Source organism: Pyrenophora tritici-repentis, chromosome 9 (genome assembly GCF_003171515.1).
Source record: "Pyrenophora tritici-repentis strain M4 chromosome 9, whole genome shotgun sequence".
Classification (NCBI taxonomy): Eukaryota; Fungi; Ascomycota; class Dothideomycetes; order Pleosporales; family Pleosporaceae; genus Pyrenophora; species Pyrenophora tritici-repentis.
The window spans coordinates 1-23323 of NC_089398.1; the positions used below are offsets into that span (position 1 = coordinate 1).

General features: G+C 48.1%; 5 protein-coding genes across 5 annotated transcripts; 3 read left to right on the top strand and 2 right to left on the bottom strand.

The window, feature by feature from the left end:
* Positions 1-6773: 6773 nt before the first annotated feature.
* PtrM4_143710 (ComEC, membrane metal-binding protein) lies at positions 6774-8070 on the top strand (the record flags this gene model as incomplete). Its single annotated transcript, XM_066109686.1, has 2 exons — positions 6774-7100; positions 7210-8070. 2 exons carry the CDS (start codon positions 6774-6776, stop codon positions 8068-8070), a joined length of 1188 nt encoding a protein of 395 aa, XP_065959669.1.
* A 594-nt stretch (positions 8071-8664) lies between these two features.
* Positions 8665-13218, top strand: PtrM4_143720 (UBN2 multi-domain protein; the record flags this gene model as incomplete). Its single annotated transcript, XM_066109687.1, has 1 exon — positions 8665-13218. One exon carries the CDS (start codon positions 8665-8667, stop codon positions 13216-13218), a length of 4554 nt encoding a protein of 1517 aa, XP_065959670.1.
* Positions 13219-14195: 977 nt separating this feature from the next.
* On the top strand, positions 14196-14960 carry PtrM4_143730 (uncharacterized protein; the record flags this gene model as incomplete). Its single annotated transcript, XM_066109688.1, has 1 exon — positions 14196-14960. One exon carries the CDS (start codon positions 14196-14198, stop codon positions 14958-14960), a length of 765 nt encoding a protein of 254 aa, XP_065959671.1.
* Positions 14961-15827: 867 nt separating this feature from the next.
* On the bottom strand, positions 15828-18612 carry PtrM4_143740 (uncharacterized protein; the record flags this gene model as incomplete). The annotated part of the gene is given in 4 exon segments (XM_066109689.1): positions 15828-15833; positions 15853-17578; positions 17751-18529; positions 18604-18612. 4 exon segments carry the CDS (start codon positions 18610-18612, stop codon positions 15828-15830), a joined length of 2520 nt encoding a protein of 839 aa, XP_065959672.1.
* Positions 18613-18798: 186 nt separating this feature from the next.
* PtrM4_143750 (uncharacterized protein) lies at positions 18799-22997 on the bottom strand (the record flags this gene model as incomplete). Its single annotated transcript, XM_066109690.1, has 3 exons — positions 18799-19697; positions 19755-20223; positions 20898-22997. 3 exons carry the CDS (start codon positions 22995-22997, stop codon positions 18799-18801), a joined length of 3468 nt encoding a protein of 1155 aa, XP_065959673.1.
* Between the last annotated feature and the right edge of the window lie 326 nt (positions 22998-23323).

Sequence of the window (23323 nt, forward strand, 5' to 3'; positions counted from 1 at the left end):
TAACCCTAACCTAACCCTAACCCTAACCCTAACCCTAACCCTAACCCTAACCCTAACCCTAACCCTAACCCTAACCCTAACCCTAACCCTAACCCTCCTCTCTCTTAACTTCTAACTCTCCTCTAACTTCCCTCTTTCTTCTACTCTCCAATTCTACTCTCTATACCTCCTATTCTTATTTTCTTTACTTTCTACTTCTTCTCTCCTACCTTTTCATTTTAATTCCCTACTCTTCTTCTTCTATCCCTTCACTCTTTACTTTCTTTACTTCTTCTCTTTTACTCTATAAACTCTTCTTTTCTACTCTTCTACCCTTTCACTCTCTACTTTCCCTTTATTCTCTTTATTTCTTCTCTTCTCTTTTCTCCCCTCTTCTCTTTCACTTTCTCTCCTCTCTCTTTCACTTATCTTCTTCTCCCTCTCTTACCCCTCTATCTTTTCTTCTCCTAATTTTCTTCTCCTCTTCTCTACTTTATCTCTACTTCATACCATCTTCTTTTATACTCTTCTTATTTCCTCTTCCTTAACTCTGTTCTTTTTTACTCTCCCCTACTCTTATATTTCTTCTCCCTTTTATCTTCTACTTATTAAACTTCTTCTCTCTACTCTTCTACCTATTTCTCTCTTTTCTTTTCTACTATTATCTTCTTTCTACTTTCTACCTATTACCTCTTCCTATTCTTTTCTCTACTGTCCCTTTCTTACTCTTCTTTATCTTCTTTACTCTACTTTCCTCTTTCTACCTTTTTCTCTTTTACCTTTCTTTCCTCTAATCTTTTTCTCTACTATCTTCTCCTTAATTTATTCTTTATACATACTGCACTTCTACTCCTTCTCCTTACTCTCTAATCACTACTTTTCTATTCTTACTTTCTACTTTCTAACTCTCTTTTCTCTTCTTTCTACTTTTTACATTTCTCCCTTTGTCTTTATTTTCTTCTTCTTTTCTTACCGCTTTATAATACTTTTTTTATTTTTCTCTTCTATTTCTCCCTCCTTATCACCGTTACTCTTATTCTTATTATTCCCTTTACTCTTACACTCACTAATACTATTATTACTACCTTTACTCCTACTCGTACTCTTACTCTCTTTCTCTTTCCTCTTACTTTTACGCTTACTTCTACTCTTACCTTCTTCTTTCTCTTTTAATAATCTACTTTTCTTTCCTCTCTTTTCTCTTTATCCTTTCTTCTTCTAATATACCTCTTTCCTTATCTACTTCGTCTTAATTTCTAACTATCTTCTTTTATACTCTTCTTATTTATTTTCTCTTTTCGTTTACCTCCTTCTTTTCTTTCTATCCTCCTATACTTCTTCGATTCTCTTCTTCTTCTTTACTTCTCTCTACTTTTATATTTCTTCTTTCTTTTATCTTATACTTGTTAAACTTCTTCTCTCTACTCTACCCTCTCCTCTACCCTTTTTGTGATACCTTACAGCTTACTCTTACTCTCTCTCTCTTCTTTCTCTACTCTCTACTCTTACAATTTACCCTCTGCGCCCCCTTAATCTATCTTACCTTGATAAAACTCCTCTTCTTACTCTCTTTCTTTGCCTTTACCTCGATCTCTCTTGTATTTTCTTTCTCTACTATTATTTTGCGTCTACAACTCCGCGCCCTCTCTTATCTATCTACCTCTAAAATATAATATTCTCTTATATTCTTTTCTACTACTCTCGCTTTTGTATTATTATTACCGCAACGGCCGGCTTCTTGAAACTTAACCTCTTTTCCTCTGCCCTACCCTCTCCCTTCGCCCTTCCGCCTACTCTCAATCCCCTCTTTCTTGCTTTCTATTAAACTCTCTTGTATTTCCTCCTCCCTAAAATCCCTTACCCTCACTCTCTCCCTTACCCTCAATCTCTCCCTTACCCTCAATCTCTCCTTACCCTCAATCTCTCCCTTACCCTCTCCCTCTACTACTACACCTCCCCTCTTTTCCTCTCTCAACTTCTTTTACTCCTCTAACTTCCCTTTCCTCTCTCTTGATCTACTTTACTTTCCCTATTTCCTCTTCTTTCTACCTCTTTCTCTCCTACTTACCTCACTCCCTACTCCTTCCTTTTTCTCTCCTTCTACTAACCCTTTCGAATTTTTACTTTTAACTCTACTCTCTAACCTTTCTCTTCCTACTCCTTACTCATTACCTCTTCTCACCCTTTTTCTCTTTCTTCTCCGACTTTCTTTACTCACTCTACTTCTCTTTTTCTACTACCTACTACTCCTCTTTACTTCCTTTCTATACTTCTTTCTTCTACTACTACCTACTTTACTCTCTCTTACCGCTTTCACTACTTCTACTTCTACTCTTACCCTTTTCTTTACTCTTGCTCTCTTTCTTGCTCTCTTTCTTCTTCACTTCTACTTCTCATTTTCCTTTTTCTCTCTCTTCCTTTCCTTTACTTCTGCTCTTACTCTTACTCTTTATTACTATTCTATTCTCTTATATCTATTTTCTTACTTTTCTATATTATATTAACTATCATCTCTCTCTTCTTCACTCTTTCTCTCTTCTTATATCTCTTCTCTTTTTTCTCTTTTACTATCTCTTCTATCCTCTTCTATTATCCCTACTCCCTTACCCTTCTTACTCTCCCTAACCCTGTAACCTTTCTTTATTTCTCTACTTCTCTTCTTCTACTACCTACTACTTCTCTTTACTTACCTACTTTCTTTACTTTTCCTTCTGCGTTTTACTCTCTCTTACCGTTTTTATTACCTACTCCCTCTCTTCCTTTACCACTTCTACTCCTTCTTAACTTCCTACACTCTCTACTATCTACTCTTTACTCTACTCTTTACTCTACTCTTTACACGCTACTATCTACCCTTATAACACATACTCCTCTTCTTTATAATACCTTACTTATCTCTTCCTAACACTCCCTTTCTCTTTATATCCTACTTACCTATGAAACCCTCTCTTCGCCCTACCTACTTGTGAAACCTCCTCTTCCCCCTTACTACTTGTTTCGCCTCCTTGTCTGTCCTATCTGCCCCGTCTGACTTGCTGTACTGCGCCCCCGGAACTCACTCCACCGCCTGCGTTCCTATAACCTAATTAATCCTACAATAACTACTCTTACTCCACCCTTTTTGTAACACCTTACGGGTCCACCCACCACCCCCTCTACTCTCTCCTCTACTCTTACTCTACCCTCTTTGTGACACCTTACGGCTTACTCTTACTCTCCCTCTTCTTTTCCTACTTCTCCCTTTCTCCTCCTAAATACTTCTTAACCCTAAAAACGGGGTGTTACTACTTATACGCCCTATCTAACTTCTTTTAACTCCTTACTCTCTACTCTTACACCCTACCCTCTACTTCGCTCTACAACTCTGCGTCCTCTAAACCTACCTTATCTTATAAAAATTCTATTCTAACTCTCTTTCTAACCCTTTACCTCTACCTCTCTTGTATTTTCTTTCTCTACCCTCCTTTTGCGCCCCTAAATCCCCGCCCCCTCTTACCTATTTACCCCTAACATATAATCCTCTCTTATATTCTCTTCTACTACTCTCGCCTTTGCATCTTCCTTACCGCAACCGGCGGCCTTCTTTAAACTCTACCTCTTTTCCTCTTTTCCTCTGCCCTATGCTCTTGCTTTACGCTTCTGCCTACTCTGAAACCCCTCTTTCTTATTTTCTAGTAAACTCTCTTATATTTCCTCCTCTCTAAAACCCCCTATATATTATTTACTATCCACTTTATTATTCTTAACTCTTTTTACTTACTTTCTCTAGTTATCTTCTTATACTATAATACCTAACCCTCTTTACCCTCCCTGATCCTCTCTACCCTCCCTGATCCTCTCTACCCTCCCTGATCCTCTCTACCCTCCCTGATCCTCTCTACCCTCCCTGACCCTTCCTCTCCCTGACCCTTCCTCTCTCTACCCCTAACCCTTTAACCGCGCCCTCCACTACTCTCTTACCTCCCTCTACCCTACCTCTTCCTCTATTAACCCCCCTATTAATACTCTGTTACACTATCAATTTGCGTCTCGTACTATCCAATACTGCCCCGAACAATTCCTCTCCTACCCCTTACATTTCTCCTGCCTAACTCCCTACTAAATACATAACGAATAACCCTTATACAAATCTACTCTAACACAATCTTAACTGCTTCTTTTGTATTTCTCCTCCCCGTCACTAACATCTCCCTATTTTGTCCTCGCTTTGCTTATCACCCGCCCTTCGCATATTCCCTATCTATTCCCCTACTATCCTAATTGCCTGTCTTACTACTCTACCTGCCTAAACTCCTGTTATCACTGCCGTATTAAACTCTACTACCCGCCTTGTCGCTCCTGCTCCTACTGCTCTACCCTCCTCTCTACTATATCTCCTCTTTATTACTGCTCTTTGCTGCTGTCTATCTCCTTGTCCGCTTGTCTACACACTAAAAATCTCTCCTCCTCTTCTTTATATCTCTCTTCGCCTCCTTGCCCCTCCAAATACTTTTCTAATACTCGCCTTCTATATCTTATTACCCACTCTTTCCCCTCTACATACTACCTAACGAATTGCTCTTCTACCTTATTTTGCCTGTAATCTAATCCTCCTTTATCTCCTTATGAATATTTTTATTCTTCTATTCATTTCTTACCTATCCCTCTCTTTATTCTGTAACCCTAACCCTTTCTTCCTTCTATACCCTAACCCTGTCTTATCTACTATAAATCCTCTTCTCCCCTTTAACCCCGCCCCCTAACGCTTTCCTACCTCCCTCTACCTAAACGCTGCCCTAATAAACCCCCCGTGAATACTCCTTTATACTGTTAATTTGCATCTCTTACCTTCTAATACCGCCCCTAACAATTCCTTTCCTACTCTACCTCCCACCAAAAACGCCCCTAATAACCCTTAAACTGAATCGGCTCTAAAACAATCGTAATCGCTTCTTTTACACTTCCCCCCTCCCCTCACCAACATCTCCCTATATTTTCCTCGCTTCGCCCATTATCCGCCCCTTTGCATATTCCCTATCCATTCCCCTACCATCCTAATTCCCTACCTCACTACTCTACCTCCCTAAACTCCTGTTGCCGCTGCTGTATTCACCTCCGCCACCCGCCTTGTCGCTCCTGCTCCTGCTCCTGCTGCTCCAACCCTCCCTGCCCCTCCTCATCTCTCCTCTCCACCACATCCATCCTTCCCCTCTCTCTCTTCTGTTCCTCTCTCTTCTTTCCTTTCCTCTTCATCTATTTCTATCTCTCCTTATTTTTAATCTAATTTACTCGCTTTTATCACTTAATCTATATAACATCTACTAAATACCCTAACTCGGAAACTTTTCCTATTGCCACTATATCTTCTCTCTTCTTCCCTTTACCTCGGCCTATACCCTTCTCTGCAATAACCTCTGTTGTTTATTGTTCTCCTCTATTATAAACGGCTGACTCTAATAAAACTCTCTTATTAACCTATTCGTTTCTGTACACCCTAACCCCTACTTGCTCTAAAACTGTCTTACGAATCCCTCTATTAAATTTACTTTAACTCTCTGTTCTACTAACCTCCTATCTATCCCTATGCTACTCTATTCTTGCTTCCCTATACTAATCCTAACAACCTTGCTATAAATACCCTCGAAACTAACAATCTTTTATATCTGCTGTCTAATCTCCTCCGTATCTATTATCTTCTTATTGCTTGTATACACACGTTATACCATTCGCTATACTAAACACAACCTAAATACTTCTTCAACTATCTCCTTTGCCTACTACCTCTTAGTTCTCTAATACTGTTGTATATTGTGTCGGCTCTGTCCTTCGCCTACCGCCGTCTATATACCGCATCGCATTATCTACTACCCTATATACCTCTATCACTATTCTGCGTCGGTAAACTTAAACTCTACCTACTGTATGCACGTCCAACACGGCCTGCCTCGTCTTACTACTGTTGCTTAAATACCCACTATGCATTATTGTACTGTACCTTAACTCTATCCTTATCCTTATTACTACTGCTGTTCTTGCTACTCTCTCTTTACTTGCTCTATATTTTTCTTTACTTCTCTTTCTATTTTCTTTACTTCTCCTTCTTTCTCTTTATCTTTTGCTTCTCATGTCCTTCTCTATAAACTTCCTTATCTTTCTCTCTCTTTCTTCTTCTACCTATCTTCTATTCCCTTTACTATACTCCTCTTAAATTATATCGGGTTTCTTTTATTCTTCTTTCTTTTCTAACATCTCTTTTTAATATTATTGAAACATAATCTCTTATATCTTTTTTATTTATATCTTCTTCTTATGACTCTACTTTTATATAAACTTAATCTTTTCTTCTATCTTCTTATTAATGTATTCCTAATAACTTGCTCTGTCTTCTACTACAATCCTAATCCTTAAATCCTACTTAATTCTATGCTTGATTTCTTTCTTAAACACTATCTAATATATACTACAAACTATACCTGTTTTACCTACCTCATCTATCGATTATGAATCTCACCAACTTTATACTCTCTCTTTTCGAATCTTTCTTTTCTTTGCTTTATACCTGCATACTTATTTTTAACATAAATAACTCTTCTTTAAACTTTTGCTCTTACTATACCCTTACTGTGCTTATTACTCTTACTACTGTTACTATCTTTGCCTCTATTATAATTACTCTTGCTTCTACCACGGCTACGGCTGCTATTCTTGTAACTTTTCCTTCTATCGCGACTATCACTCTTACTGTCTATTCAATTACGGTTACGGGTTCTACTATTGCAACTCCCGCTGTTCCTGCCGTCCTTGCTGCTTTTAACATGCTCGTTATTACTCCTACGGCTACTACTACACCTGTGTTTACTGCCGCTTCTACAAATATCGCCACTGCGGCCCCTACGCTTCCTATTCTTGCTATCCACTCCGTCCTTGCTGCTCTCGCCATTCCAGCTGCTCCTGCTGTCCTCGCTGCTCCTGCTCTCGCTAATTACGCTCCTACTATTTCCGCCCTTACTGCTCTTACTCCTGCAGCTTTTACTCTTAATGCGCCTACTCCTACGGTTACTGCTCTTATTGCTGCTACTCTTAATGCTCTAGCTCTCACTGCTATTGCTCTCGCTACTCTCGCTATTCTTGCTACTACTACTGTCCCTGCTGTCGCCAACCTCGCTTCTATCGCTATCCTTACTGCGACCACTCTCCCTGCTCCTATTATTTTCGCTGCTTGTAACACCCTCGTTGCTGCCGCCTTTAAAGCTCCTACCCTTGCTACTCCTGCTATTCTTACTGCTCCTGCTCCTACGGCTCTTACTTCTACGTCCTGCTCTTGCTACTCTTACTCCTACCGCTCTTACTCCTCCGCATTCCGCAATCCTCCCTATTACTGCTTCTGCTCTCGCCACTTCCTCTATCTCTACTATCCCCGTCCTTCTTGCTGCTCTCGCTTTCCCCGCTGTTCCCGCTGTCTCTACTGCTCTCTTCTGCCCCTTACCTCCTACGCCTCCTCCACCTGCGGTAACTGCGGTTTCGGCGGCCGCTACCGCTCCTCTTGTCGCTGCTCTTACTACCCTCGCTACTTTCGCTTTCCTTGCTGCTCTTAATATCTTCGCTATCAATCCTACGGCTTCTGTTCTCGCTGCTCCTGATACTCTTACTATCTCTACTGTCCTTACTTTGTCCCTTGTCCTTGTAACTTGCACTGCTCTTAATATTCTTATTACTACTCCTACTACCCCTGCACCTGTTGCCGCTTCTGCCCCTGCTATCCTTGCTGCTTATAATATCCTTACTTCTACCTCTTACCTCTTACAGCTTATATACACCTCCGGCTACTGCTATTGCTACTGCTACTCTCCTACTTTCGCTATCCTCGCTACTCTTACTGTCCTTACTATCCTCGCTGTTCTTACTATCCTCGCTGTCCTCATTATCCTCGCTGCTTCCGCTGTCCTTACAATCCTCGCTGTCCTCGTTGTCCTCGCTGCTTCCGCTGTCCTTACAATCCTCGCTGTCCTCGTTGTCCTCGCTGCTTCCGCTGTCCTTTCTACCCTTACTGCCCTTACTATCCTCGCTGTTCCCGCTGTCCTTGCAATCGCTACAATTAACTTAATATGTTAAGAATATGTTAGGTTCAGTCCAGGTCGGCGAGGTGAGGTTCGTGGAGTAAGCCCGAGCAGAAGGACCGACGCGGAATGATGATCTGTCATGTACGTCCTAAGATCATCATAACAACAAGTAGATAGAACAATAGCTCTTAGTGAAGTTCAATCCAATACAGGGTTACCTTTCGTACCTCTACTCGGTCGCCTATGGTAGTCATACCACCAGAGGAGACCTTGTTCTAACAGGTTATGAGCCCGGTTGCCTAACCCAACGTTATTGTTTTCAAACACCTACCCGAGTCACGAAGGACTCAGATTCAAGAAGGAATCAAAACATCCACCCAAGTCACGAAGGACTTAGATTCAAGAAGGAATCAGAAAAGAAAAGAAAAGAAGTCGTGTACAACGCGGTTAACACGCAATCACACTTAAATACACCGTCTCTACACCCGAGAACCGATAACGACTGCACCGCCCGCAGAATATCACCCGGATCGCCCGCATCGCCCGCATCGCCTGTATCGCCCGCATCGCCCGCATCACCTACACTCTTAGCATCATACCACGTACCTTGCTCGCATAATAGTCTCACCAACTCAAAACACACAAGATGGCTGTAGAGAAGGAAGAATGGAAGATTCCCCAACTTACAGCTGAAAACCACGATACTTGGTTCCGCCGAAACAAGGTCAAGCTTAAGGGGAAGAAAGTCTTCTATGTCTGCGAGAAAAACCTGGTACAGCACTGCCAAATAGCAATAGCCGGTGAACTAACGGAGGCTATGGAAGAGTTGGAAATTGCTGAAGCAGACAAGCATACTAAGATCCGCGTCAACATTGAAAAAAGAGACAAGTACCTAGAAGATGAAGCCACTGCAATCGATCTCTTGTTTCGGTCGCTTACTGAAGATGACCAAGCCCTTATTGACGAATACGACACTGCCTTCCAGTTCTGGGCCTACCTACAAAAGAAGTACACCCAAACTGACGCCACAACCGCCAACATTTACATGACCAGAATTCAAACGTTCACATTCAATCCTGGGAACACAATTGTTGGATCATGGGAAAAGCTAAAGGAATACCGACGCAAACTCGTAGCAGCAGACGCTGACACCAACGGAGCTTACAAGGACTCTGCACTACTACTCGTTCTTATTAGATCACTCCCGAAAGAATTTAAGACTACGATTGACACCTTAAACGCCCAACTTAACCTTACGGTTGAACAGAAACTTAAGTTTCTGGAAGAGAAGGAGGTTCGAGACCAGCAAGACGCCGACGAAAAAGCTCTCCCAGCATTCCGGAAGACGGAGAAGTATGTTCCGCCTTACAAGCGCCGAAATCACAAGAGCTCACCACTATCGTCTGACTCCGAATCTGGTACTAAGTTTATGGTCCAATGCTTCCTTTGTGACGGAGCCCATGGCGTACGAGACTGTCCAAGACGTGAGAGAGCTCGAAAGCTCCTTAAGGAATACGACGCTAAGAAATCATCTAAGCCGCCTATTAAGACACTCAAGCAAAGGAATTCTCACAAAAAGACTGGCAAAGCATATGGAGCCGAAGAAGTCAATTCAGAGTCAGATGAATTATCCGAGACCTCAGACTCTGAACCCGAGGAAATTGAGACATGCCGTCTCTCAAAAGACATTGTCGGTAAGGCCTCTCCATCTACTTGGGCTGCCGACACTGGCGCCTCCTCCCACATGTCTGACCAACCCTCATTGTTTAGACGAATGATCAAGATCAAGCGAAGACTAGTTCGGGTTGGAGGGGGAGAATTATATGCAGACTGGAAAGGAGAAGCTCAAGTGGTGTGTAAAGACGGATCGTCGACATGGTTGTCAGAAGTACTGCTTGTACCTAACCTTGGAGTCAATTTGTTATCAGGGAGAAGAATTTGCGCAGCAGGCCTGAAGGGTCGTTTCAATTCACACGTACTATGCTTCAAACTAGGAAAGGAGATCATTATTAAAGCAACTATGGACGACGGCCTCTACGTAGTGTCACACATTGCCGATGGATACCACGAGACAGCATTCCTAGGCACGGAACCCCATACACCAGTTAAGAGCGAGCTTAAGGTTAATGAAAAGGAGAGATACCTGCTGTATCACAGACGTTTCGCACACCTAGGACCTACAAAGATTGCCAAACTCCACGAAGTTACAACTCTCCAGAAGAAGATTCAAGTTCCAGAGAAGATTGAAATCTGCGAAGTGTGTTCCCTGACAAAGATGAAGAACAGCATCCCTAAGCAGCTAAGAGAGCACAAGGCCACGAAGCTAGCCTTAGTACAGTTTGACATTGCTGGACCCTTTCCAACATCTCTACGAGGAAACAGGTGGTTCCTCCAAATTATTGATAGCTACACGCGGAAAAACTGGGTTATCCCGCTGAAGAAAAAGGGAGACGCACAACGGGAACTCCGAATCTGGAAGACCTTTGTAGAACATCAAACTGGCGAGAAAGTCAAAGCTGCTGGAACCGACAATGCACCAGAACTTCTACAGCAAGCTGAGGAATGGAGAGTTACACAAGGCGTGGAAATTCAGCCTACAACAATTGCTTCCTCACACCAGAATGGACCAGCCGAGCGAAACATCCAAACTGCTGAAGCTGATATGAGAGCAATGTTGAAAGACGCTGGTTTACCAATTGAGTTTTGGGATGAAGCTGTCGAAGCAGACGCATACCTACGCAACCGTACAAACACAGGACCTATGATCAATGGAAAGCAAGTCAGTCCTGAAGAGGCATTCACAGGAACGAAACCATCCATTGACCACATCCGTGTATGGGGGAGCAAATGCTATTCGTACATCAACCCTAAAACGATTCCAGCAGACCAACGACATGACAAGCTCGTGGACCGTGGCAGAATTGGAGTATTTATGGGATATTCTGAGACAACAAATAAGCAGTTCAAGTTCTATTCGCCAGAGCTTGGATACACCTCAAGGACAAGCCGATTGTCAGTGGACGAATACACCCCTGGAGGGAAAGTTGAACTACGACTGCGAAACATACCAGCTGGACCACAAGGAACGCAGAATACGATGCCAGACCGAAAACCAAGAGGAAGACCTAGGAAGGATCTAGAATTATCTCCTGCCGAACGAATGGAACCAACTCCTACCGAACGAATGGAACCATCTCCTGCAGAACCAATGGAACCATCTCCTACCGAACCAATGGAACCATCTCCTGCAGAACCAATAGAACCAGTTTCCGAGAACCTAATGGAACCATCTTCGGCAGAGCTAACTCATGAACCAGTGAAGCGTCACAGAGGAAGACCAAGGAGGCTAACTACTATTCCTCCTACTGCACCATCTGATGAGCGGGTTCCTAATCTTGTGAACGAAGAGGGGCCCGAAGAACCGTGTACCCAGTCTGTACGAGAAAAGGAGATTCCACGATACTTCACTAGACAAGCCAAACGGAAGAGGTCTAACGAAGAGATTGTTGAGGACGAGAGATTTAGCAAGATCGTTAAAGCTATGCTAGCCCAAGTTGGCCTTACAGAAGAGCAAACACGACTATCTGAGAAGGCTTTCGCAGCAACCGAGATCGCAGGAATCCAGATCCCCCAGACACACGAGCAAGCTATCAACGACCCAAAGTATGGAAAGCAATGGAAAGCAGCAATACTTGAAGAGATAATCGCGTTAATAGAGAATCGAACCTGGGAGGAAGTTCCAAAGCCAAAAGACGCGAACATGGTTGATTCAAAGTGGGTTTTTACAGTCAAAACGAATCTCGACGGGACTGTTGAGAGGTTTAAGGCACGCCTTGTGGCAAGAGGTTTTACGCAAGCACACGGAACAGACTACAACGAGACTTTTGCCCCGACAGTCCGCATGGACACCTTACGTCTGTTTATGGCCACTGTCGCAGCGGAAAACCTGGAATGTTTCCACTTTGACATTAAGAATGCATTCACAGAGTCGCACTTGAAGGAAGAGATCTTTCTTAAGCAACCCCAAGGAGTAGAAGTCAAAAAAGGATACGTCCTTAGAGTTCTCCGCAGCTTATACGGACTCAAACAGGCTGCTCGCGACTGGAACTTGTTGATAAAGAAAGAACTTCTGGCATGGGGATTCGTACAAAGCCTCGCAGACCCGTGCATGTTTATCCACAAAGAAAAACAACTCCGTATCCTCGTCTACGTTGATGACATTGCTGCTGCTGCAAAAGATCGAGCTCAAATTGATTGGTTCTACGAGAAGCTTTCTGGAAGATTCAACACCAAGAACCTGGGGGAGATTCATAAGATCCTTGGAGTACGAGTTACGCGAGACAGAAAGCGCCGCACAATCTACCTCGATCAAGAGCAGTACCTACACGCAGTACTTGACAAGTTTGGAATGTCTAGCAAACAACACAGAGACAAGAAGATTCCATCTGCAGATTACACTTCATTTAGGCCAGCCACTGACAACGACACCCGAATCGACATCACTGAATACCAGCAAGTGATAGGGAGCCTTATGTTTGCTATGGTTCTTACACGTCCAGACATTGCATTCACCCTCGGAAAGCTAAGCCAATACATGAGCGATCCAGCAGAACACCATGGCCATGCGTTGAAGAACCTGCTACGATATCTAAGGTCGACAGTGACATTGAAGCTACGCTACGGACCAGGGGGAGTACACTCGCAATTTGTCATCTACTCTGATGCTGACTGGGCAAGCGACATGGTAGACCGAAAGAGCGTTTCAGGGAGCACTGCAATGTTCTACGGAGGTCCAATATCATGGTCTAGCAAGAAGCAACGGTCTGTTGCAACGTCAAGCTGCGAATCTGAATACATCGCACTATCAACATGCTGCAAGCAAGGCCAGTGGATTGCTCAAATGTTTAGAGATCTTGGGTTCCCAAAGTACATTGGAAAAGACACCAACAAGGTCCAGATGCTAGGAGACAACCAGGGTGCCATTGCACTTACAAAGAACCCTCACCTTCACGAAAGATCAAAGCACATCGACGTCTGTTATCATTTTATCCGAGACCTAGCAGAACAAGGCAAACTCGATGTGGCCTACGTTCCAACTGCAGACATGGTGGCTGATGGAATGACAAAGCCATTGCAGCGAGTCGCATTCGAGAGATTCAAGAACCAATTAGGAGTTGTCCTTGGACCGGACCTGCCCTGAGGGGGAGTGTTAAGAATATGTTAGGTTCAGTCCAGGTCGGCGAGGTGAGGTTCGTGGAGTAAGCCCGAGCAGAAGGACCGACGCGGAATGATGATCTGTCATGTACGTCCTAAGATCATCATAACAACAAGTAGATAGAACAATAGCTCTTAGTGAAGTTCAATCCAATACAGGGTTACCTTTCGTACCTCTACTCGGTCGCCTATGGTAGTCATACCACCAGAGGAGACCTTGTTCTAACATAATAGTTAATTCCCTTGCCGTTCGCCCCTTTCTTGCGCTGCCCTTGTTGCTCTTACTGTCCTCGCAATCATCGCAATCACCTTAATTACCTTAATTGCCTCTATCCTCGCGGCTACACATCCTGCTCTTACTGCTCTTGCTACTCTTACTTCTATCGCGCCTGCGGCTCCTGCTTTCCTACTCTCGCTATCCTCGCTTCTCTCACAGCTGATCCCGCTATCCCTACTATCCCCGCCGTCCTCGCTGCTCTCGCTGCTATCGATATCCTCGCTTCTGCTCCTCACTCCCCACCGCTCCTACTACGCCTGCGGCCGCTATAACTACTTCTGCCCCTGCTCTTGCTTTCCCTACTGCTCTCGCTGTCCCTGCTGTCCCCCCACTGCTCGCGCTACTCTCGCTGCTTCTCACTTCCTACCGCTGCTACGGCTTCTACAACTCCTTTCGCCGCTGCGGCTCCTGCTCTCGCTGTCCTTACCGTCGTCGCTGCTCTCGCTACTCGCTCTGTTCTCGTTACTCTCGCTATATGCGCGGCTCTCGATGCTCCACAGTCCGCAACAATCAATTAAGTGGGTCCTAGAAGGTTCAGATTGGATTGATTGATTACCGCTTTAAGCCTAGTAGTTACCTATAGGAGTTTAAGCCCTACCTAGATAGGTAAGTGGGTCTAGGAGAGTGACCGGATTGAATTGATTGTTGCGGAGTCTACGATGCTCTCGCTGCCAACGGTACCTATCATGTCGCTGCTCTTATTTCTCTCGCCTCTCTCGCTCCCTACGCTCTCGCTACTTGCCATCTCGTTGCTCTCGCCTGCCTCGCCTGCCTCGCTCTCGCTACTTGCCATCTCGTTGCTCTCGCCTGCCTCGCCTGCCTCGCTCTCGTTGCTCTTGCCGCTCTTGCTGCTCTCGCTCTTGCTGCTCTCGCTATCGGAGCTACTCTCGCCGTCGTCACGACCCTCGCTTTTCCTCCCTGCTCAAGCTGCTATTACTGCTTTCGCTACCTGCCATCAAGTTGCCCTCGCTGTCCTCGCCATCCTCGCCATCCTCGCCATCCTCGCCGTCGTCGCTGCCCTCGCTATCGCCACTATCGCCACTGTTGCAGCTATTGCTCTCGCTACCAACGCTGCCTGCGCTCTTACTGCTCTCGCCGCTCTCGTTACCTTCTCTGCCCTCGTCTTTGTCGTTGCTCTCATTGCTCTCGCTGTTGCCGCTGCTTTCGCTACCTCTAATATCTTTACTACCCTCGCCTTCGTCACTACTCTCGCTGCTCTCGCCTTGATCACTGCTCTCGCTGCCCTCGCCTTCGTCGCTACTCTTACTGCTGCTACTATCGTCACTGTTGCTGCTATCTCTCTTGCTGCTAACCCTGCCTACGCTCTCGCTGATCTTGCTGCTCTTGCCTTTATCGCTGCTTACACTATCCGACCTACTCGAGCTGTTGGAGCTACCCTCGTCAACGTTACAACTCTCTATATTTCCTCTACTCGCCTATTAATCTTGTAATCCAACAAAACTCTCCTGCTAAGTTATTGCTCTCAACCGTCTCTAACAATCGCTTTTTTCCTAAAAACTCAAACAACGTCGGCCCTGCTCCTGAATTACTAACCCCGAACTCCTCTAACCGCGCCGTCCATCGGTTTCCTACCTCGCTCCGCCCTAATGCTATACTTAATAACCCGCCTATTAATACCCCTCTATACTGGCAATCCCCGTCTTGGACTCTCTGATATCGCCCAAAACTATTCCTTTCCCACCGATTGCATATCTCCTGCGGCACTCCACACCAAAAACAGCCCGAATAACGCTCAAACTTAATTGTCTCTTCCATCCTCTTAATCGACTCCTTGATCCGCTGGCTCTCCTGTCGCCAACATTGCCGTACGTCGTGTGCGCTCGATCCTTGCCCTACCGCCTCGCATAACCCACACCGGTTTATCCATTGCGCCAGCTGCCTACGCAGCCACTCGACGTCGGCGAACTCCTGCTGCCGCTGCTGTATCAATCTCTGTCGCGGGCCGCCTTGCTCTCGTTGCTGCTGATTAAACGCCTGCCGCGCCTCTTCTTGCTCCCTCTCCAATGTCTCCGCCTCTTCTTCGTTGCTGCTGCCGCCCTCGGCCACCTCCACCACCTCCATCTCCTCCACCTCCTCCACCTCCTCCACCTCCTCCATCTCTTCCATCTCCTCCTCCATCTCCTCCTCCATCTCCTCCTCCATCTCCTCCTCCTCCATCTCCTCCTCCTCCATCTCCTCCCCGTCGGCTCTCATGCATACGTCACACCTCTCCTCTCCCTCCTCGCACCGAGCTCGCTCGGCCTCGCGCCTGTCTAAATACCCGTCCAACATTACCCGTCTACATGTCGCCGCCTCGTCTATGCCTTCGACGTATGCTCGCACCAACCGCTGCTCCGCCTCCCCCTGCTTGTCATCCGCCGCTCGCTGCTCGCCGTCCTGCACCATCATGATGGCCTCGCTCCGCTCCCCGTCTCGCCCGGCTCGCCCGCTCTCCTGCGCGTAATCCAACACGCTAAACGGCCAATCCATGTGGACAATGCACCGGATATCGGGCACGTCCACTCCCATGCCCAACGCGCTGGTTGCCACAATCACCCGCTGCTTGCCGCCCATGAACTCCTCCAACATGCTTGCCTTGCCAACCGCGTGGTGATGATACGCATGGCACTTGAGCTTCTCGGCTAACCCCTTGACCTTTGGCACTGAGTTGCCGTACACTACAATCTTGCCGCTCTTATACTTTCGGACCTTCTGCTGTACCATCGCCAACACCGTTGCCTCTACCTCCTGTCTCTTCCTCTCCTTCTCTACCCTTACCACCCGGTACGCTATGTTGCTCCGTGCTGTTGGTGCCCTAAACATTCTTACCTGCCCACGCTCAAAATGCATTCGCCGGAATAACTCGTCCTCCTCGCTGGGTGGCAACGTTGCTGTTAACATGACCATCTGCGTCTCTACAGCCACTAGCTTACCTAGCTGCTGCATCTGCTTGCGGAACGTGTACTGCCGGTTTAACACGATATGGCACTCGTCGATAATAATCCGATCTAGCTGCCGCGTCGCTCGTAGCCGGTTTAAAAACGTTGCAAATTCCTCTCCAACTGCCGACTCGGGCGTCACTAACACCACCGCTGCTGCGTCTGGCGGACGCCGACTCTGCCACTCTACGCACGATATCCCTAGCTTCTTGCACCGCTGTGCCATGTCGCCACGCAACGCGATCAACGGCACTACCACCACCGTCGTGCCGCCCTGCTCTGCCCACGCCGGCAACATGAACAACAAGCTCTTGCCTGCCCCCGTCGGCATCACCGCTACTACGGGACTCTCGCCTGCTGTGATGGCTTTGATCGCTGCCTCCTGCACCCCCCGGAACTTGGCCTCCTCGCCCATCATGCGCTTCAGCTGCGCTCTCGCGTCCATCTTCCTCAGCCGCTGCCACCGATCCACCCTTGCCTCGTCTGCCTCGCTCTCAAACGGCGCTCTCTTCCGCTTGCTGCTTCTTCTCTGGTCGTCCAAGCCTGCCTGGAAGCCCAAAAATCTATGCCAATCCGTGCTCGATGCCCGGAACTGCTGCCGCCTATCCGCCACGGCCCCTGACTGCTCCATGATCCCTCGCGCGTATACCAGTCCCGCCACGTGCGACGTATGGCCCGCCTGCTCGTCGGCAATCGAATCTCCTGCCTGCTCCTCAGCCCACTCCTTATTCTCCTCGCCCTCATCTGCCTGGAACGCTGTCGATCCACGCAAAAACCGCCGGCTGATGCCAATCGCCATCTCCCGGTACCCGGCAAACGTCCACTCCTGGCCCATCGCGATCCGGCTCTCGCGCTTCAACGCCTCCCGCAGCCGATCGGTCGTCCACTTGCGGCCGCTGGGGTCTGCTGGCCACATATGCGACGAAACTGCCTCCTTCTCCCACACCAACGCCTCGAGCCGCTGCTGGAACGGCAACACCAGCCACATATACCACACTACCAGCTCGCCCACCTCGCGCGGCAAATATCGATGGATAATCTTGACGTCGCCGCTGACTTTGTATCCCTTGTGGTACCGTGTCACAAACACCACCATGCCGTCCTCGATGAATATATTGCGATCAGAGTTGCTATCAGTCAGTTCAGTCAGTCCGGAGCTCTCTGGACTGACTGAACTGACGTCCTGAGGTCACTGAACTGGACTGGACTGACTGCCAAGACTTTTCAATTAAACTAAAACTGACTGACTGAACTGACGTCGCCGCGGCCTGCGGACTGACTGGACTGACTGAACTGAGTTACCTGACGTCGAACTGAGATAAATGCTCCTGTACTTTTGAGATTTCTTCCTCTGATAGTGTGCGCGCTAGCCCAGAAGCTGAGGTAGTTGTTGGCTGTATACCAAGCCTCTTCCAGCTCTTCAAGCTCTGCAAAGCTGAAATAAGCTCTGGCTTCATATGGAGTCTCCGGGTGCCTAACATGTCGCCAAGCTCGCTGAAAGTCCGCTCACAGTCTGCCGCTGCTGCTGGTATTGTTAGGACGTCAATAGCGAACTTTGAGAGTATAGGGAACTGCCCAGCAACTGACTCCCAGTATAGAAGCGGATTAAGAGACAGCCAATCCTCCTCAGCTAACGCTGGTTGCCGCTTCCATATCTCATACTCATCCTCAGCAAGGCTTGCCTCTAACTGCCGTGTGCTTTGCTCAATTGACGACTGTAGAAAAGCTGATCGCGACGTTGAAATCCCTAGCCGGGGCTTCTTACGCGGCGGCGTTACAGTGTGAGCTGAAGTGGCTGCAGAGTCCTTCCGCCCCTGCCACATACGCAGGAATGCCCGGTGGTTATTGTCAAGCCAGCCGTCGCGATAGTGGACACCGTCACGGGCAGTGACATGGGTGTCAGGCACCTTCCAGAGCGCTGAGAGGTGGTGTTTGTAGTGCGGGTGTAGTATTGTAGCAGTGTAGTAGACAGGCGCGTTATCGAATTTTGCGTAGTACTTAGCAAGCTTACAATGTGCAAGGTTAACGTTTGTAATAAGATGATCTTCAGGCGCATCTAGATCTTCGTAATATTCACCACACTGCTCTTTAGCACCCGCGCCAATGGAAGACTAGCTCTGAAATTGGAGTACGCAAAACACCACCCAAATTGTACAAGACCCATAGAAACTCCACAACGACCATCATACATAGAACGGCTTAGCCAAAGTCCTACATAGTCACCGACTGATACAGGACTCTAATGGAAATATAATAATAATAATAATAGATCTTCGTAATTTACATCCTTAAGGCGGTCTTTGAGAGCCTTAAGCTGGTTAAGAAGCTACTCAAACGTTACTAGAACTTCCTATATAGCGCCGTGTCGGCCGTGTCGGCCGCGACCTTTAAGTAGCCGTGTAGCTTCGGCAAATGGCTCAAGGAGTCGAATGTATTCTGTTATTGTCGCCCAGTCCTTGCCGCTTAGACCCCCTTCGCGTATATATAACCGTGGCTGGGCAGCAGGGAGCTGCTCACGATTCTTCCGGCGTCGTGAGGTTGCTGTTGCAGCACTATGCTCCTCAAGTTTACACTCAATATAGCCATCGATAGGGCCGTGTAGCTCAGCTGCACGGACAAACGTGTTGAAATAGCTATTCCAGCGTGTCTTAACAGGCTTCACAAGCTGCCGGATGTGGGGTGTAACACCTAGAGACTCTGCCTCCTCGCACTGTAGGCGCTCTAGTAGTTGTCGAGTTTGAGGCGTACAGATAGACGCAATCACGTCAAAGAGGACGCCAACAGGACCGTATTTGCGCCACTCATCCATGTACTTCTCCTCTTCCTCAAGGTGTGCGGCTTCATTCTCGTACGCGCTACGGTCTTTGCCCCAAATTACTAATTGTGCGCTTAGGTTGAGTATATGGCAGCAGCACCGCAGCCGCCGCTCGCTTGCGATAAAGCCAAACTCCTCTGCTAAGGACTCAACTGCAGTATCATTGTTACTTGCGTTGTCAAGCACAAAGTACCCAACCCTCGCGTTGTCAACGCCAAATAGCCGAAGTATTGTTGTTGCTGCAGCGGCAATATTATTGCCAGTGTGCGCCCCGTGTAGCTCAGGCAACCCAAGCAGGTGGTCAACTAGCTTGCCCTCGCTGTTAAGGTAATGTACGCAGAGGCCAGTAAAAGCATACTGCCCACCAGTTGAAGTCCAGTTGTCGAATGACACGTGTATAAGCGACCGGGCTTCGCGAAGGTAGTTGGCAACAGCTAGTATGTATGTATTGTACTCAGTAATAATATGATCGTGGAGCGTTTAGTGGCTACGCCAAAGGAGAGCTTCGGCTAGCGGGCTCACGGCCGCAATCATGGCTCGAAACTGCGGCGTTTCTATTACGCGAAGGCTCTGGTTGTCCGCGACTACCCAGTCCTTCAGCGCGTCCTGAAATCGAGAGGTTGAAAAGCTTGCTGCTATCTCGTTTGCTACCTCTTGCGATACTTCTATCCCTTTAGACCTCATAATATATACTTGGGACTTTGCGAGCGCGCCCATAATATTGCCCTCCCGGCTAGCAATTGGTACAGGTCCGTTAGGTCCGTGTGAGTGTCCAGGCTTGTTGCTTGAGAGGTGTCGGCCGGCGTTTGTAGTGCTGTCAGCCTCGTAGCAAGCCTCCTGCTTCCGTCGTTGATGGCAGTACCGGCAAAGCCAGTAGTTTTTCTTGTACTTGCGGTGCCAGACGGCCCAGCCGTGGCGGTAGATCCAGCTTTTTGGCCCACCGCGACTATTACGCTCAACCTGGCGCCGCTCAAGATACGGCACACGCTTAAAATCAAGCCCGTCGTAATTGTCGTCGTCGTCGTCGTCGTCGCCGTCGTTGGGGAAGTCCGCCTGTACTGCCAAGGGCTCATCAGCCTGGGCCTCGCTCGCAGTATCGCCAACAGTAGGCGCGTTTGATAGCGATGGTAGAGGAGAATTGCGCTTGTCGCATTCTACAAGGCGGCGAAGGCCTGAATTAGAGGGAGTAGACATGAAGTACACCAAGAAGTATTATGGCAACAGTAGTCTAGCGTCGTGTGTATAGCAGACGCGACGCGACGCGACGCGAAAGGCTTACTAGGTGCGCACCGGGTAGCGCATTTCCGCAAACTCTAATTAGCTTAAAGCTAGATGCTTTAACTTATATAGGATTAGTGTCTTTATATCTAGGACTAGCGCGGCTTCGAAGCCGCACTAAATGTGGCTTTCACAACTCTAAAATACTGCTTTAAAAACAGCTAACGTCAGTCTAACGTCAGTCAGTTCAGTCAGTCTGGAGGCTTCTGAACTGACTGGACTGACGTCCAGCTGCCTCAAGAACTGACTGACTGAACTGAGTCTTGGCAGTCAGTTCAGTCAGTTCGAACTGAGTTACCTGACTGATAGCAAGTCTGATTGCGATGCCCCCCTTGCACTGTGTTGCTATGCCGTACGCTCAGTAGCTCTGGCCCTCGCGCTGGCTGCCCACCCGTTATATGCATTAACACCGCCAGCTTCTCGCGAAATTCTACCACCCGGTCCATGTATCGCTCTATTGCCTGTCGGTCTACCCCTGACTGCGTCCCGGGCTTCATGAACCGACTCCGGATGCTGGCGCTCTCGCCTACCCGCTCAAATAACCACCTCTCGCCGTTGACGGGCATGTTTGTGCGATGATCCTTCAAAAAGTTCCATCCTGGCCGCTCGTCGGTTGGGTTGTCACGTATGCTCTCCCATGGCACTGCCGGCACCGGCGCTGCCTTGCTGCTAAACATTAACTCCTCTGTTAATAATCGCCGGCTCTCGCTAGCCAGCCCATGTACCATGCCGCGGAACTGCGCCATGCTAAAATGCAGCTCTTTGTACAGCAGCTCGTCGCCGTTCGTCCACTCTACATGCCCGCGGGTTGTAGTGTTGTAATGGATCTTCAATCCATACGTCCGCAAATCCAACATCCACTGCATGGGGCTATGGCTGCCGCGCACCATGAACCGGTCCATCATCTTCTGCACTAACTGCAAACACCCCTTGGGACGCCGTCGCTGGCTTGGCCCGCTCTCGTACGCGCTGTCATCTAAGTCGTCGTCTGTCTCATCGCCGCTATCCTCCTCGGGCCCTGACATTTCTAGTCCCTTCTGCACGACCATAAACCGAGCGATCTTGATCACCGCCGATAATATCGGCGGGTACTGCTCCGGCCCCTTCCATCCGTCCTCCTTGACGCCCAGCACCGCCAACGCGCACACCAGCGGGCTGTCATACTCTCTACGGGTGATGCGGTGGTTAAGTAATGCAATGCAAAACTCCAAACACGCTTTCTGTATCTTAGACAACTTCTTAGGCTCGGGGCCTTCTCCCTGACCTGGCTCTTCCTCAGCTACCTCTATCGCCTCGTCTATGTCGTCCATCATCTCCTCGTCCAGCTCTTCTCTCTCTTCGTCCATATCCTCGGCTTCATCTTCTTCGTCTCCCTCTATGCTCCGCTTTGCCTGTTCGATTAACACCTCCCATGCCTCTCGCTGCCGGCGCGTAAACCGATACTTGGGGCTCTTCCACCCGTGCTCTTTCTGTGTGCGTGCAAAAAACATTAACATCTGCTGCCACGGTCGTGTGTGCTTGACAATGGCGTTCTTGTCCATATACGGCTGTAACGGCTGGAACCGGGTTTGGTGCATCTCTGTGCGAATTGCCTCCAACCGTATAAACACGCCAATCCGGTCAATAATGGATGCCTGGCTGAACCGCGCCAATCCATCCATGGCTGCCCAAATCGCTGCTTCCACCGGCTCGGCCTGCTGCTCCTGCCTGGCATCTGGCTCTGCCACGGGCTCCTCGATGCACGCTAACAAATCCGGCCTCTCCATGCCCACTAGGTACGGCAACCACTGCGTCCGCTCCAGCCATGGGTTCACCTCGTCGCGCTCGCCCTCCTGGATCGTCGTCTGCGCCCGCTTCTCGATGTCTGCCCACGCCTTGGCCATCTGCTCGCCCACTCGCGCCCATGCTGCTGCCCCGTCTACGGGCACGATTTCGGGGCCTTCTCCATCCTGGCTGGGTGCCTGGACCTCAAAGTACTGCGATCCATGCCGGCTGCTGAATAATCGCTGGCAATGGACCAGCCGGTACCCCTTATCCATATGTGCCTGCACGCTCTTCTGCCTGGTTCGACTTGGCCGCCCTCGCTTCTTCCCTGCTGACCATCCTTGATGGTCCTTACGCCAATGCTTTCGTATAGCCTCCTTACTTCTTGCTACATAATAGCAGCAGCTGGAGTCAAATTGGCATAACATCCCGTCTGTATACACTGGCAATTGCCGCACAGGCTTTGGAGCACCAGTCGGCACCTCGAGCTCACTAGGGTACTGGACTAACCCAGCCCAGCTGCGAACCTGCTGTCCAACTGCCTCAGCCTCCTTGTAACTAACCTTATGCTGCTTCTGTAGATGGCCCTCAATCTGATCTGGCCATACTGCATATCTGCACTCTCTGCATGCCGCTACGCTGTGCTCAGGCACATGCTCGAAATACTGGCACTCGATGCTAGGTTTAGACATGTTGAAATATCGACGCCTACCTGTTCTACTCGGCTTCTTATATACACGCGCTGTTGATCGCTCTCTCGGTGCTTACTCCGGCGGCGCGCGCGCGGCGGGGTGCCGAGCCTCGCGACCTCCTGACCCCCCAGACGCGTAACCCTAACCAAGAACACCAAACCCTAAGCTCCTGAACCACATAGTCTGCTGCGCTGTAAATTCGTCAGATTGTGCGTCTACGTATGCTGAGTTATATGTCTAAATTTTGAGTAATTTCGACTATAGACTAAAAATGGGATGTACTCCTGAAGTTTAATGGGATAAACCCCTGGTTCTAGTATATACCC